General features: G+C 46.6%; 1 protein-coding gene across 6 annotated transcripts in view; it reads left to right on the forward strand.

The window, feature by feature from the left end:
• The window catches only part of MGRN1 (mahogunin ring finger 1), a 55,639-nt gene that overhangs the window by 14,628 nt on the left and 27,149 nt on the right, over positions 1–13,862 (forward strand). For all 6 annotated transcript variants that reach the window (XM_075767362.1, XM_075767360.1, XM_075767358.1 and 3 more), the window contains exon 4: positions 2,263–2,409. In XM_075767362.1, the coding sequence (XP_075623477.1) occupies positions 2,263–2,409 (147 nt within the window). The remainder of the gene's footprint in view (positions 1–2,262; positions 2,410–13,862) is intronic.

Consider the following 13,862-nt stretch of genomic DNA (forward strand, 5'->3'; position numbering starts at 1 on the left):
CCGTACGGTTTGTGTGACTTCACTGGGAAGACAAAACAGGCAATGGTTTTACTAATGACATGTTCCCTTTTTGTGATCAGCCCCCACCCCCAGGTCTCCCACCTTGTTGCTTGGGACTGTTACAGGTATCTAGATCTGTGTTGTCAATCTGTAACTCACGCGTGTGCCGGGCATCTCTATTTTGATACCTACCTATATATGCAGTGAGTATAGGTCTATGAAGTAGCTTTCATCGGTGCCTGCCTGGAAGGGGTGCTGGTTCTCCCACACTCTACTTCTACTGGAGGAAGTGGCAAGTGTATTGTAGCCTGGATGCTTCGCTGCTGACCTCGGATCAACGGAGGGCAGCGCAGCAAGAGATAATTTGCGGAAGGTTATGCTGCTGCTTTCTCTGGACACACAGCGCTTGTGAGTGGATTGTTGCCATCTGCATTCCTGGGTCAGTCCAGCACAAAATGTTGATTCTACCCTTGTATTTTCTAGGCAAATCTGCTCTGCTGGCTAGAATGTTTCTTGTTTACAGCCATGAATTTTTTCTCTAAATGCAACTAGCTTGTGTGAAAATACCATCTTGCTCTGTACTGTATATTGTATCCAGGCTGCTGCAGATGTTCAGACTCTCAGTTCTTGGGATTTGTCTTTTTTTTATACTAGCATGTTGGGTGTATTCTAGCTTGATTTGCTGTTCTGACCTAGGTGAACCTCTGGCAAAAGGCTTGTTTGGAGCTCTGCAAGTCCTTCAGACAGGAATGCAAGTGTATGCTATAGCGATTCACTAGGGTTACATTAGTACAAGTATGCGTTAGGTGTTTGAATTTCATTTTGCGCCTTCTGTATTAAATTGCTGAAGCTGAACACTTCATTCTTCTTCATTGTGGCGTTAAGTAGAATTCATCCTGGAACCTTCTTAATTAGGCAGCAGTTATTACATCTCAGTGAACTCGGTAAATAAGGATTCCCTTGACAATTTTTAGATTGAATCATGGAGGTATGCCTACCCCATTTCTCAGTATTTTTCAACAGTGCAGCATATTCATTGAGGCTGTTTAATGAAGGGAGAGGCCAACGGATACTGTGAAGTCAGAGACGGTGCCAAGCTTTTCCTGAATAGTTTAGCTTCTTGGCTTTGACCCAGGCATCGTGGCGATTAAGGTAATACTGATAGAACAGTGAGGCTGGAGCTGGGCAGCAAATCAAGTAGTGTTGTACACCTCTCAAAGGCAACCTGCTGCATTCCTACACGGTGCATGAACTGACAGTGGTACTTACAGTTGTAGGATTACAGTGGGATTTGAATTCACGTATGAGATCTTCTCATGGTGCGTTATGTTGGCTGCCTGTTCCAGGGTCTGCTGGTCTCCCTGGCCGCTCCTGGCACACCATAACTCACTGCTCATCCATGGCCAGAGCTCGCTGCCCTGGAGCTTGCTTCATATCACCTTCCTCACTGGATTTGTTACCTGCCTTTTCCAGCAGAAGGGAGAAGGAGTAATACAGGGCAGTGGTGATCACACAGTGGGATCCAGCTGTACAGTAGCCCATAGCCTGGTTATGACTCACCTTTATGTTAACTGAAAAAACTTCTGAAGTTATTCTTGTATTGGTTATCACGCATCTGTTACGCAGTTGAACATGTTAATTTTTGTTCATACAATAAATGTATGCAAGCTTCAGTCATTAGCAGTGTCAAAGGTTCAGTTGATGATTTGTACATTTAAAGGTATTTGAAGTTCCTGTATTTCGATGCTTTCTGATTGGAATATCGTCTTCTATGTGATACTGGAGGCACTTTTTGCTGAGGTTCAGGAGTTCTTTGTGTTACAGAAAGCTTGTTTTTTGCCTGTTACACACTATTTCATTTGCAGAGTTAAAAGAATTAGGCTTTAGTCAGGCCCACACAGGATTTCTTTAGCCCAAATACTGAGCCTAACGTGAAGGTTTAAAAGGAGGGAGAATGTTTCTTCTCCTAAGGATTTGACATTCATGAGTTCGCTTTCTTGTCTCATTCTGTGTCCTGGCACTGTAAGGTTGGGTGAGATCCCTCAACACCGTCATCACGTAATTCACTTCAATAACTTCAGTCAAATCTTGGAAGAACCCTCCTCAGAGGAAAGAATGGAAATCTGGGAAGCCCCAGGTGGAAGCCCGTGGTGCCTTACCTGCGCAGCACACCTAGATTGGAGTACTCTTGTCCTGATTTCCAGCGTGATCTTGATGATATCTCATAAATATACTTTTTAATCCCCCGGCATTGTCTTTCAGGTATAAAGATGATGTTGACAGTCCTACTGAGGAGAACGGGAAGCAGAAAGTCCTGTACAGCCTGGAGTTCACGTTTGATGCAGATGCCCGTGTTGCCATCACAATCTACTGCCAGGCTACAGAAGAGTTTGTTGGTGGTATGGCAGTGTAAGTCCTGGGCTTGTGGGCGTGTGGAGGGGCACGGGAGGAGCTCTCAGGTGATGAGCCTGTCAAACATCTCTCCCAAGGGCAGTGCTGCCACAGATGGAGAGGGAAATCTCTTCTTCTGTTTTGTTTTATATATTCTGATAGCTTTGAATATTGCTTTCACTTCCCTCCCCAACATAACAATATCCTCTCATGTTCCCTTTTTGATTTGTTTTTTGGGTGTGGGGAAACCATTCTGTGTGCAACACAGGAGAGGAATTCACAGCTGTATGTTTTGTCAGCAAGATGTTCTATGAAATTAAAAAAAACAACCGCCCTTCACTTCAAATATTACCTGTTTTTTTTCCAGATCACCTAACACACTGTATTTCTGTATTCCCTGTGACGGGAACATCTGGGCCACCAAAGTAAAGTTCAGTCTGACATTTACCTAGTGAGTCTGTGTAAAATTGAGGCCCGCCCAAAGCCCCTTTAGGAATAAATGACCACCAGGCAGTTGAGATGGCTATCAAGAGGATTTACTGCCCGAAACCCTGTCCGTGTGTTTCCTGCCAGGTTCACGTATTAGCCTTTGGCTAGCCATAGAAAGAATGGTCAAAACGTCATCTGTGAAGTCTTTCTCATATGCTGGTAGTGCATCCCTACAGATTTCAAAAACCTTTTAATCTAAATCGGCACTTTTAAACCATTCCAATTGACACTGTAACCCATAACACTACGGAAAATTTCCTCTCTGTATTAAGAGCTAAGGTGGCTAAAACGTGTTCTCCCTGGTGTGAATTGGGTACACATGAGCTGCTGGTATGCGATGGCAGACTTCCGATCGCCATGGGACAAAGAATTCTTTTTGTTCTATGGGTAAAGGAAGATTCAGGCTGCAGAAGCTCTTGGCTTCCTCTAGTAGAGGCTTTTGGCTGATCAGCGGCTCTGTGCACGTACTGCTGACGGCTTCTGCAGTGGTGCTCTGGATTTGGGGGTAAACTTGGGTTTTATTGAAGGGATCTGCAGAGGTTTCAGCAGGGAGAAATATGTATGACAAACCATAAAATGGCTTACGTGTTTTATGCAAAGTGTAAATGTCCCAGTAATGATCAATGACTAGTGCATGTTTAGAAATGAGACAAGCTCAATGCTCCCATCCAGATGTGCATTCCTCCAAACTTCTTCTGTTGAAGCCTGTGGCTGCCTTTATTTGGGGGAGGTAATAAATTAGCTCCTTTTAAGTGCCTGAAAAATATCTCTTGACAAACTCTGAAACCTTTTCTATTTAGACCCAGTTTTTCCTGAGCAGAGCTGAATGCAGCAGGATGCCTTAGAAACCCTGATAAAGTGTCCGTGTTCTGTCTCTTAGGTCCTTAGGTTTCCTGTGAATTTAGTGCTAGTGAAGGTGTTGGAATGGCAGCCTTGGAGATTGAAGTCCTCTTTTCCTAATACAGGTACAACGTGGAGAGGTGGCCAGTGTCCCTTGTGCTGCCCTGCAGTGTTCCTTGTTTTTTGACCCAAGAAGGAAACTGTCTGTGCGTTAATGGGGAGAACCGAGGGCCTCTATGGCCAGGGTGGATGTATTTACATTGCCAGACTTCAGCCACGGCTTAAATCAGCAAGTCTTGTTTTAAATCATTGATTTTAATCTTGGTTTGCATATTCACTTGTTGGCTTACCTCGAAGGAGAATTTGTCACTGGTCGGTAACCAGTGCATTTACAATTGAGTGTAAGCTTCGTATCAAACTTTGTGCTACATTTTACAAAGAGCTTAAGTCTGTAAAGAATATGCATATGGTTTAAAATGTATTTTTTCAGACTCCTAGTTTTGTATTTTGTTATGTCAAAATGGCAAAAAAGAAAGTTACTCTAAAAAGAAAAGATTTTATTTTTTTTTAACGTGTGTCTTGAACCAAGCTGCGTTGGGATGGAAACGCAGCCGAGTCACCCAAGACCAGCAGTGTGGCATTCTTTGCTGGTTAAACTGCTCTACGTTGGACTCTCTTAAGAGACTGTCTTGTCAAGTTGCGCCTTGGATCATAATTGCTTAATGGAAGTATTAGTTACTAAATATAACTAACTGTTTCTGGACAGAGTGTGTTTTCAGTCTTCTGTAACTAGTAGCTCTCCTCTCAGAACTCTGTCAGTTGATTGGAGGAGGAAAACACAGTTTCTGGTTCATTTAAGAACACTTTTTACAGAAATTTAGTGCCACGCACTAAGCCAGTGACTGTCACCAGTGCTGTTGTCTGTTCTTTAAAGCTTATGCAGCAAACATGAACTACCTAATGGCTTTTTAAATTTAATTTGAACAATTCCTAGGTAGAGTTTCTGAAAGTTAACGCAACTGTCAACTTCAAAGAAAAAAAATATTTTTTTTAAATATGAATTTTTTAATCCACCCTGTCCATGGTTCACTGAGAGATGGATCTCTATTCAGATGGCGGAAGAGAAGCCTTTGTTCATGAACCCTGCCTGCCTCTGCATGAAACCAGGATCAGTAGTCAGCAGTCATTACCCCGCTAATGAAATGTAGCTGACGATGCTGTGCTGCCCTGCTAGGGTGGCAGCAGTCCCCGGTACGCTAAACCTTCACATTCAAAGCCAAAGCACTTGGATTCAGCTCTTGCTTCTACTGCTGGCCTTTTATTTAATAAATCATACTTTAATTTCCCCATAGTGTAGGAGTGATGAACTGTCTGTCTCTGCTCTGGAGCTCTTGGACAATAAACGTTATGTAAGTGTGGGATGTGGGGGGCTGCACCAGAAGCCAGTGGACCTTTTGGAAGGCATGATCCTGATTTCATGCAGATGTGTAGGTAATAAGGGCTGGGGGAAGTGAGATACAAATATAGACTTTATAAACTGCTTTAATTCAACCCAGGCTATTTTTCCATGTGGAAGTGGCTCGTGAAGCACATCTTGGGGCTAGTGCAGCTGCCTTAAGTAGGCATCTCTGCTTCTCTGGATTTGCTGGCTGCTAGTAAAAACCTTTTGAAGCTCTGATTTCAGCTTTGCAAAGCAATTCTGAAAGGGCAGTGCTATAATTACTTTGATTTATTCTTTTTATATTCTAGTGGAAAAAAAAAAAAAAAGTCCAGGCTGCATTCTTAGAGCTCTGAGTGGAGCGAGTGCATTTTTAGTGCATTAATAGGAATGCAGCTTCCCCCTGCCTGGGCTGGTAGTTCCTCCTTTTTCTCTATTTCTTTCAGTGCTAACAGCTACATTCAAGTAACAGGCATGTGCAAAAGCTGCACTGTGTATTAATTCAAAACTTTTTCTATTGATGTGTCCAGCACTTGTTTGGGAAGAAGATGCTATTTAAAACACTTTTTTTTTTTTTCCACTCTCCTAAATTGACGCTAAATCTTAAAATGGGAGAAACTTTCTGGACCCTTGACAAAAGCAGAAATTTTCTCTTAGTCCCCAGCCTGCAGCATGGCTCCTTAGAAGCGCTAAACAAGTTATTCTTGCTTCTCTGCTGAAACAACCACTGATCCTGATAGTATCGGCACTCCTGCTCATGTGAAACTCCTGCTAGGAATGTTATTATGTTCATAAAATTTGGGGTGAGAGGATGGAGGGGAGGGAAGGTAGCTCTTCCTGAGCAGAGCCATTCCTTGTTGTAGAGCCTCTGCTCATCTGAGAGCCACAACGCTCTGTTGCTTGCCTTCAGGATTAGCTGATCTCCATGACCAAAGGGAAGCCTTTCTCTCTGCAAGCCAGGAAGCTTCCCCCTGGAGTTGTTTGGGCTCTGTTTAAAAGCTGGTGGCTTTATCAGTATGCTCTGCCTGTCCTAACCTGTCTCAAAGGAGCGTTCAGCAGACTTTCCCAGGTAATCGTGCTGGGAGATATGCTCAGCTGTACCGTTTCCCAGCCCAGATCTTGGGAACAGGTAGCTCCCAACTGCTGCCTGCCTCTTGTCCTGAACTGCTGAACTCTCGAGTTTCACGGGCAGCTGTATCGTCACTGCAGTGAACCAGTAAGGTCTGGAGGCAAATGTGTGGCTGTCGGGGATTGTGGAGGTGTCTTCACCTCTGCAGCCCCACGCCCTGGGGAGGGTACCCAGCACTTTCTGGTTCTAGCGCTGGGTATCTGTAGAAGCCTCTTGCATGAAATGGGAATTACCTTAAATCTAGAGGGAACTGCTGCGCTCACCTTCTGAATATCTTTTGCCTGATTACTTTGTGGTGAGCCTAAAGACTTTTTAGACTAAAACACATTAGTTCTCAGAGGACCAGCTGGTGTGTTACACCAAGGGTAGCAGAGACTAGATCTGCCTATATCCAGGGTCTCTTTAATGGCATGGAATTAGTGGTGACCTGCCTCTGAACAGCTCAAGACCCCTGATATCCTCAGTTTTATTTATTTTTCTAGCTGTATCAGTTTTCTTTGGTTTTGGAAATTGGCAGGCTGTTCCGTTATGCTGCTTTTTCCTGTGGCAGCCCTCCCAGACAACTTCAGCACAGCATCTTCCCCAAGGATCCACTCTCATTTTGGTTAGCGGTGGGTGTGCTCTTGGGGACTTGGTCTGAGATCTGGCTGGCTTGGAGAGAGTTATATTTCTCAGTTTGTCCTGTCCTTTGGCTTCAGCTTCCCAGCAGCTGGACAGAAAGCAGGGAAGAGTCTGGTTGGGGAAACCATTGTAACAGCTTGACTGCTCACTCATGAGGACAAGCCTTGTATTGCTCAGTGTCACTGAGGCACAGCAGTACCTGTCAGCTTCAAAAATGTCCTACAAACAAAGTGAACTTGCTGTCAGAATCTGTGATGCTAACTGGATTTTAAGAGTAGCCAGCCAGAGAGGCAGCTTCATGCCTCCAGTACAGGTAATCGGCACGTGCAGCAAGGAGAGGTTCAGCCATCTTGGCCAAAAGGTGAAGGCTGAGCAGGATGGGCCCTATCTCAATGGCATGAGAATCTCTGCCTTAGCGTATAGGAAGCACAAACATGCAGGTGCGTGAGCTGTACGTCGACTACTTGCTAGTGATTGCCCATAAGCATGTAATTTCCCCCCCAGATAGATGAGAGGGTACTCTGCGTTGCGTTTCCATTGCAGGGCTGGCAGCACTCCTCAGTGGCTCCTAGAGACTAGTTGAAGGGCTCCCAGTTCATAGCCTGCCTTCTCCTGCAGTAACTGGTTCGTGTGTTTGTACCCTTAAATGTCTTTGGTTTAGGAGACAGGTATGGTTTTTTGAGAAGGCTGCAGAGATGGATGTTCATATTCTCTTTTTGTGTGTGCTCTACGAATGCATCCTTTCCTTTTCTGGCAAAAGCCTTGATGTGCACACTATTAGCCTGTTCCTGGGAGGGCCTCCGAGACTTTTCCAGCTGTAGGTATCCTGCTGACTAGCAGGAAGGATTGTGTAGTTAAAACATGACAGCAGCGGTTGTTTCCTCAGGGGAAGAAGTCAAACCAGCCCTGTAGCTGGAAGCACTTAAAACAGCCAGCTCTAAAGACATGAGCAATCCAGGCGGATCAGGAGCTGATGATAAATATGACATGAGAGGTTTGTGTTTTGCAGTCCATTCTTATGAAAAAGATCTTCCGTTTTGGACAGAAAAGGTTCTCTTCCATATCCTAGTCATGTTGCCAAGCTCTGTTTTCTCATTATAAAGAGAAAACACAATGAAAATAGGTCAGTCTAGCTCTGCAGTCCTTGAGGTTTTTCAGGGCTGTGCTGTTTGTCTTGCTGATGCACAAATGGGTGTACTGGCTATTTAAAAAAAAAAAAAAAAAAAAATCTCATTTCCTTATTTGTTTTGCAATGCCTGCTACAGTCATTGCAAACATCCTACCGCAGTCTTTTAAGCTGACGGTGGACATGACACTGCAGCGATTATATGTTCCGTCTGCATGTGGAAGTTTGAATAGTTGGTTCACAAAATGAAATCCAACTGAAATGGGTAGCTCAGCGCATGGCTGTTTTCACTAAAGCTTGTGTAGGAGAGACAGAGGCATTCGGATATTCCTTTAATAGCCTCTGTCTATTCAGGGCCTTTGAAAGGTGCTCTTGCTGCTTTTGGCTGTGGACTGTGGTGATTAATATGAATTCTTTGTGCAGAGAGATTTCTTCTGTGTGAAGAAATCAGAGGCGAGTGCTGGTTTTTGCCGGGCACAAGCCTTTACAGTCAAAGCTTGCTTTGATCCAGGCAGACACCAGTCCCCAAGGGAATGCTGTAGTGTGCAAAGTTCACAGGCTGGAGAGCTAAATTCTATAGATTTCACTGAGCAGACAAACCCTCTGTCTTTAATAAGAGTTCTGGCCTTTGTGCCTCTCTGTGTAGCTGTTGTGTAAGCTGCCAGCTTTGAAGCCTGGTTGGAGTCGTGAGCGCGGTGCTCTCACCAGCAAGTCCAGCAGCTGAAGGCAGATCTCTGCGGGTGCTGGAGCGGGATATGGGTGGCAGGCCTGCAGCTGCGTGGTAAGGTGTTTGTTTCCCCCTGGCCTGGAGTGGAAACAGTCCTGGGAGGAAGCAGGAGGTGAGGAGAAGGCTGGCAGGGACTGCAATGCACCAACTTAGCATCTGGTTAACCTCCAAACTCCACGTGGGAGCCTCTCTGGGCTGGATCTTGCCTAACTCTGACTGAGACCCAGGGCTACAGCCTTCTTATAATTTGGTAGTGTTTCTTTTACCAATTTAAAAAAAAAAAAAAATCATTTGGAGTTATTTGAGACACTTGTTCAACTCTTCTCTTCCCCAAAAGCTGACCTGTGAGATCCTGGCCCGAATTGAAAGAGGAGCATGTGGGTAGAAGAGAGGGGAGCCAGTGTGCTTGTTCCACATCAACTCCTGGCCCCTTTGAACACCAGCAGAACAGGGCTGGCTCCCTCCTCATCACCTGTAAGAGGACATGGAGCCTGCCAGGCAGTTGCAGCCTGCAGCAGCAGCAGCAGAATTGGTTCCCCAGTACCCTCTAAAACTCGTGTGTAACTCTGCCTTCAGTAATTCTGCCTTGTGTCCTCGGTTCACTGCAAGTTGTCATACAACATGTGTAGCTGTTACTACAGGAAGAGGACTCTTATTTTGTCCGCAGGCTCTTCAAAGCGCAGGCTGTCTCAGTCAAAAACAGTACCTTGGGGCAACACTGCTATGTGCATCCTCCTTTTCTTCTGCTTTTCTCTGAGGAATAGGGTCTGGACAGTGCTGTGCATAACTCTGAGGCAAGCTAGCTAGGATCCCCCACTTGGTTCTTCTCAGTCGGGGGTCCCAGCGTGCTTGTGATAACGGGAACCGTGTTTTGACTGCCCAAGGCAGCCCAGTGCCAGGCAGAGATGAGCGTGAGGAACACAGCAGTAAAGAAGTCTGCACAAGTTGGGACTGGTGCCTTGCTGAAAATCTCCCCAGGCTCTGATCAGGGATGAGCAGGAGGGGGAAACACCCCCACATGTTCGTATTGCATCTCCAGTGAGTATGTAGCAACAGAAGTTTAACCCTGCTTAGCAGAGGTTCCCAAACACTAGTGTGCCACTCGTGGCTTGGGAACTACTTAAGGTCTGGAAGTGCCTGGTAGCAAGTCTGGACTGCATACAGGGAGAAGCACGCATGAGCCCCAGGCTAGTTTCTCTGTGCAGGCAGCAAGTGTTTCTCAGCTGATGGTGGATGAGTGAGACTGGGGAATAATTTTAGTTTGTTTCCTGTTCTCTCAGAAATCACTGTGATGTAGTCACGGGGCTCCTCATCTGCCAGTTCTCCGATACACAGCTGGTTTTGGGGAGTGGAAGGGTTTGGCATGGGGGAGGAAGGAGTCGGTGTGGGGTGTAAGCTTGGCTTTGTGCGAGTAAAGGTATGGCTTACAGGAGGAGATAGGCTGCATGAATCCTGAGGGTTCTGAGGACAGAGCTGGGAGCTGCTGCTGCAGTCAGCAGTGAGGTACCTCACGTTGCTGGTGATTCTCACGCTGTCAGGGATACCTGAGCAAGCAAACAGGTTTAAAAAAATGTGACCGGGGATTTCTGTTTGCTCCTGACCTAACAGGACAGACTCCACTTCTCCGTCATCCTGAGCTGCCAGTGATTGCAAGGTGGTTTTGTTAAATCTCCCATCTGGATGGAGAGCTGGCCTGGTCCAGTCTGAAAATCGCAGCCCAAATGTTCAGCTTTCAGCCTTTGTGCAGGGAGAGGCGGTGTGTTGCTTCTCTGCTATCTTTTATTCTTAATACGTGCTCTCTTTTTCTGTAATGCATCTCTGTGGCTCTACAGAGCTTGTCCGCTATTGTTTGCTGTAAGCACACAGCAGCATAGGCAGGGGACGGAAGACTTGTGAATACAGCAGGTGCCAACAAAAAAGAGCTGGGGATGGGTAGAGACCATTTAGACACTAATATGTAGGATATTTGCTTTGTAACAGCTTGCCAGGTTGTCCTCCTGTGCGGCACGAGGAGTGTGTACTTGTGCAGTGGATCCTGTGCATCACTTCAGAAACACAATCGATCTCTGTGACAATCTGGGATCACCGGTGCTTCCGGGGTATTCACCAGGCTCTTGGCCCGCTCGGCAGCCTTGCCTGCTGACTGGGGGTCTCCAGCAGTCAGTCTGGGTGTTCACATCCAGGTCTGAGCTCGTTTTGGCAACGGGGGCTAGGCAGTCACGCAGTCCAAAGCACAAAGCTTACTTGGTTCACTTGGTATCCTCCTTGATACTTTTGTCATACTCTTCAGCTCAGAAAAATCCATGTACCTGGTTTATTTGTTTTCTCAGGGGCAGTGAGAGCAGCAAATCTATGCGAATATTGTTCTACCCCATCCTCTTTGGAACAACGTTACTTGTTTTCCTGGTGTAGACTGGTTTGGGCTTCCAGTGCTGTAAGTGCAGGTCCTCTGGCCTTCCTGGCACTCACCATCAGCATGTTTACACCCCTTTCCCAGCGCTGTTGTGGTGCATGTCATCCAGGCAGTCTCTGACCTCCACTGTCTCCTCTGCACTTTATTTCTAGTAGGTTCCTGACTTGCTGTCACCTTAGATAAGTCACTCTTCCATCCCCTGCATTCCCAGCTGTAGAGGGAGAATAGTGCCTCTCTGCAGAGCTGGGAAGCTTTGAGAGTGCCACAAAAGGAGCTAGATACAGGCTTCCTCTATTCATTGTGCTTGACAACTCAGTAAATAAAACTTCACTCAATTGCTTGCTCTGTAATTCACACATAAAAGACCTGTCACTCTGATCTCTCCCACACCATGCTTTAAATGCAAGGGATGGAGCGAGACCTTCTAGTAAAGCAGCACAACTTCAGCGCAGTACAGAATGGTTTTTGAAGGTAAAGTATTGTCAAAAATAAGATAATACACCTGCCTTGGCAGGAAGAGTGGAGTGCACATGGTGAACCTGGCCTTCGTCACAGCCTTCCAGAATTTAACGTGGATTGTGTGACACTTGATAAGCCTTCTGGATCCTCAGAGGGTGCAGGTAGTACACTGTCTCTCCAGAGAAAGGCAGCAGTTCATGCTGGTGGGGAGCCTGGTTTTTCTTCCTTGGGTTTCAGAGGAATTAATAAATATTCATCATCATCTGGTATCCAGATTCTTACACCTTCAGCTGCAAAAGGCATTGTAATGATTGTGCTTTAAGGCTCTGTGTTAGTGCTGGCTGGCCTGAGCCCTGGAGGGCAGCCCGCTGTCTCTGTGGGCTCTTGCTCTCTGGCTCTTGGATGTAAAGTTTCCACAGCATCTCTTAAAGCTGAGTTTTAAGATTCAGGCATGTCCTCTACCATTCTCCAGCCCGGTCTTTGCATCTTTGGTGTGACGCTCAGTTCTGCAGTTCTTGGCTGATTCTGCCCCATGGGCTTTTCCCACGTTTTTTACTTCACCCCCGCTGGAAGTGAGCTGCCCAGCCCTCTGGCTCCTTGCTTACAGAAACCAGAAGGCATTACTTCGGATGTAAAAAAGCTTTGTATTGCCATCTCTTCCTGGTGTGCCGTGATCCTCCATAAAGTGTAGTTAGGCTGAAGGAGCTTGGAGCTTTCCAACCTTTGCTTATGTACCTCGTGGTTTGTAAGCTGTGTCTGTGTTTCAGAGCAGCTGAATGTCCTCAAAAGTACAGAATCCTGTTTTTCAAGCAAGGATTCTCTTTTCTTTGCCTCTGTGCATGGTTTGTTAACTGCTGTGCTTGACAGGGCTCTGTACTGAATTGGTCACGTCAAATGCCTTGATCTCCTCTGGTGTGGTCTCCTTTGCAGGACTCGCAGTAGTACCGCCTGTGTTATTCTTTCAGAAATGGAATCAGCAAAATCTGAGGAGCTGGTTGTCAGGGGAATCCTGTGTGATAACCCATGCTGAATTAAGGAAAAATTCAGCCTAGAGTTCCTGGTGCTCTGTGATGCCTGTCCCCGGGGTGTCTGGTTGATCAAGAACAGTGGCAATCAAGTTTGAACAGTCAGCAAGGCTTCAGGCTTGTAGCTGTTCCCTGTGCAGTAGCTGGAGGCTAGCGCTCTCCCAGTCTCACCTTGTGAAGCTCTGCTTAGGAAGTGATGGTTAGTGTGCAGAAGAGGTAACATCCCATTACTGTGACCAGCTGTTAAAGTTTTTCTTGTAAAGCTGGAGCTAGACCTGTCTCGTCATTGTGCCAGGGGAGGAGGTGGTTTCTGCAGCGTAAACCTCTTGGACAAGGGATCTCTCACTTTCTCTCTGGTTCGTCAACACGTACTGAACACACGGTCGATAGGTAAAGCCAGCTTCAGATGTTCCCACCCTGGTTTGCAGTCCGCTGCCTCCTCTCCTGTGCCAGAATTGGCATCACGAGAGGCTGTGCACATCCAGCTCAGAAATCACCCTCCAGAAAGGGGTGAAAACTTCTTGATCCTGTTTCACCACCGAAGCCTGCTGTGAATCACACCGTCCGTAGTGATGGTCAGCAGGCAGTGAAACATCTGTCTTGGGGCAGACAGCGCGGGGTGGGCTCTGGGTGCAGAAGATGATGGATTGTAGCTATGGTCCCATTCCAGAGATGTTCATCCCAGCCTGGCAGTGCTGGACTTTCAGTGCTGGGCCTCGAGGCAGCAGAAGAATTGTGACTTTTCTCTACGTAGCTGGCATGGAGGACTGCTTGGTGTGTCTCCGGTGGTGTTGGTAGCCCTGCAACACCTCTGGGGAAGTATGTGAGGAATAAGGAGTGAATTGTAATGGCTCTGTGTCACTGCAGAGCTGTCCCACGGAGGCACGGGAGAGCTTTCAGCGCCGTGTTGGGTTGTGCGTTGCTACTGTTAGATCATTGCTTGTTCTTCCTGGGTTTCCTGCAGAAAATAAGACTGTGTGCTGGGCTGAAAGCCAGTGTTGCCTAGGCCCTGGATTTAGTGAACTAGCCTTTGCCAGGCTGCCGCACCACACTGTACTCCTCTGACACCCAGTGTTTCCGGGCAGGTCAGTATGGATCCAATCAGACCTTGCCTGTCTGCACTGCTTTCCCTTCCCTGTGCTCACCTTCTTGCTTTGACCTTTCCTTTCCCTTCTTGTATCCCCATGGAATGGCTGCCAGCCCC

The sequence above is a fragment of the Balearica regulorum genome, chromosome 15 (genome assembly GCF_011004875.1).
Source record: "Balearica regulorum gibbericeps isolate bBalReg1 chromosome 15, bBalReg1.pri, whole genome shotgun sequence".
In the NCBI taxonomy this organism is placed as follows: domain Eukaryota; kingdom Metazoa; phylum Chordata; class Aves; order Gruiformes; family Gruidae; genus Balearica; species Balearica regulorum.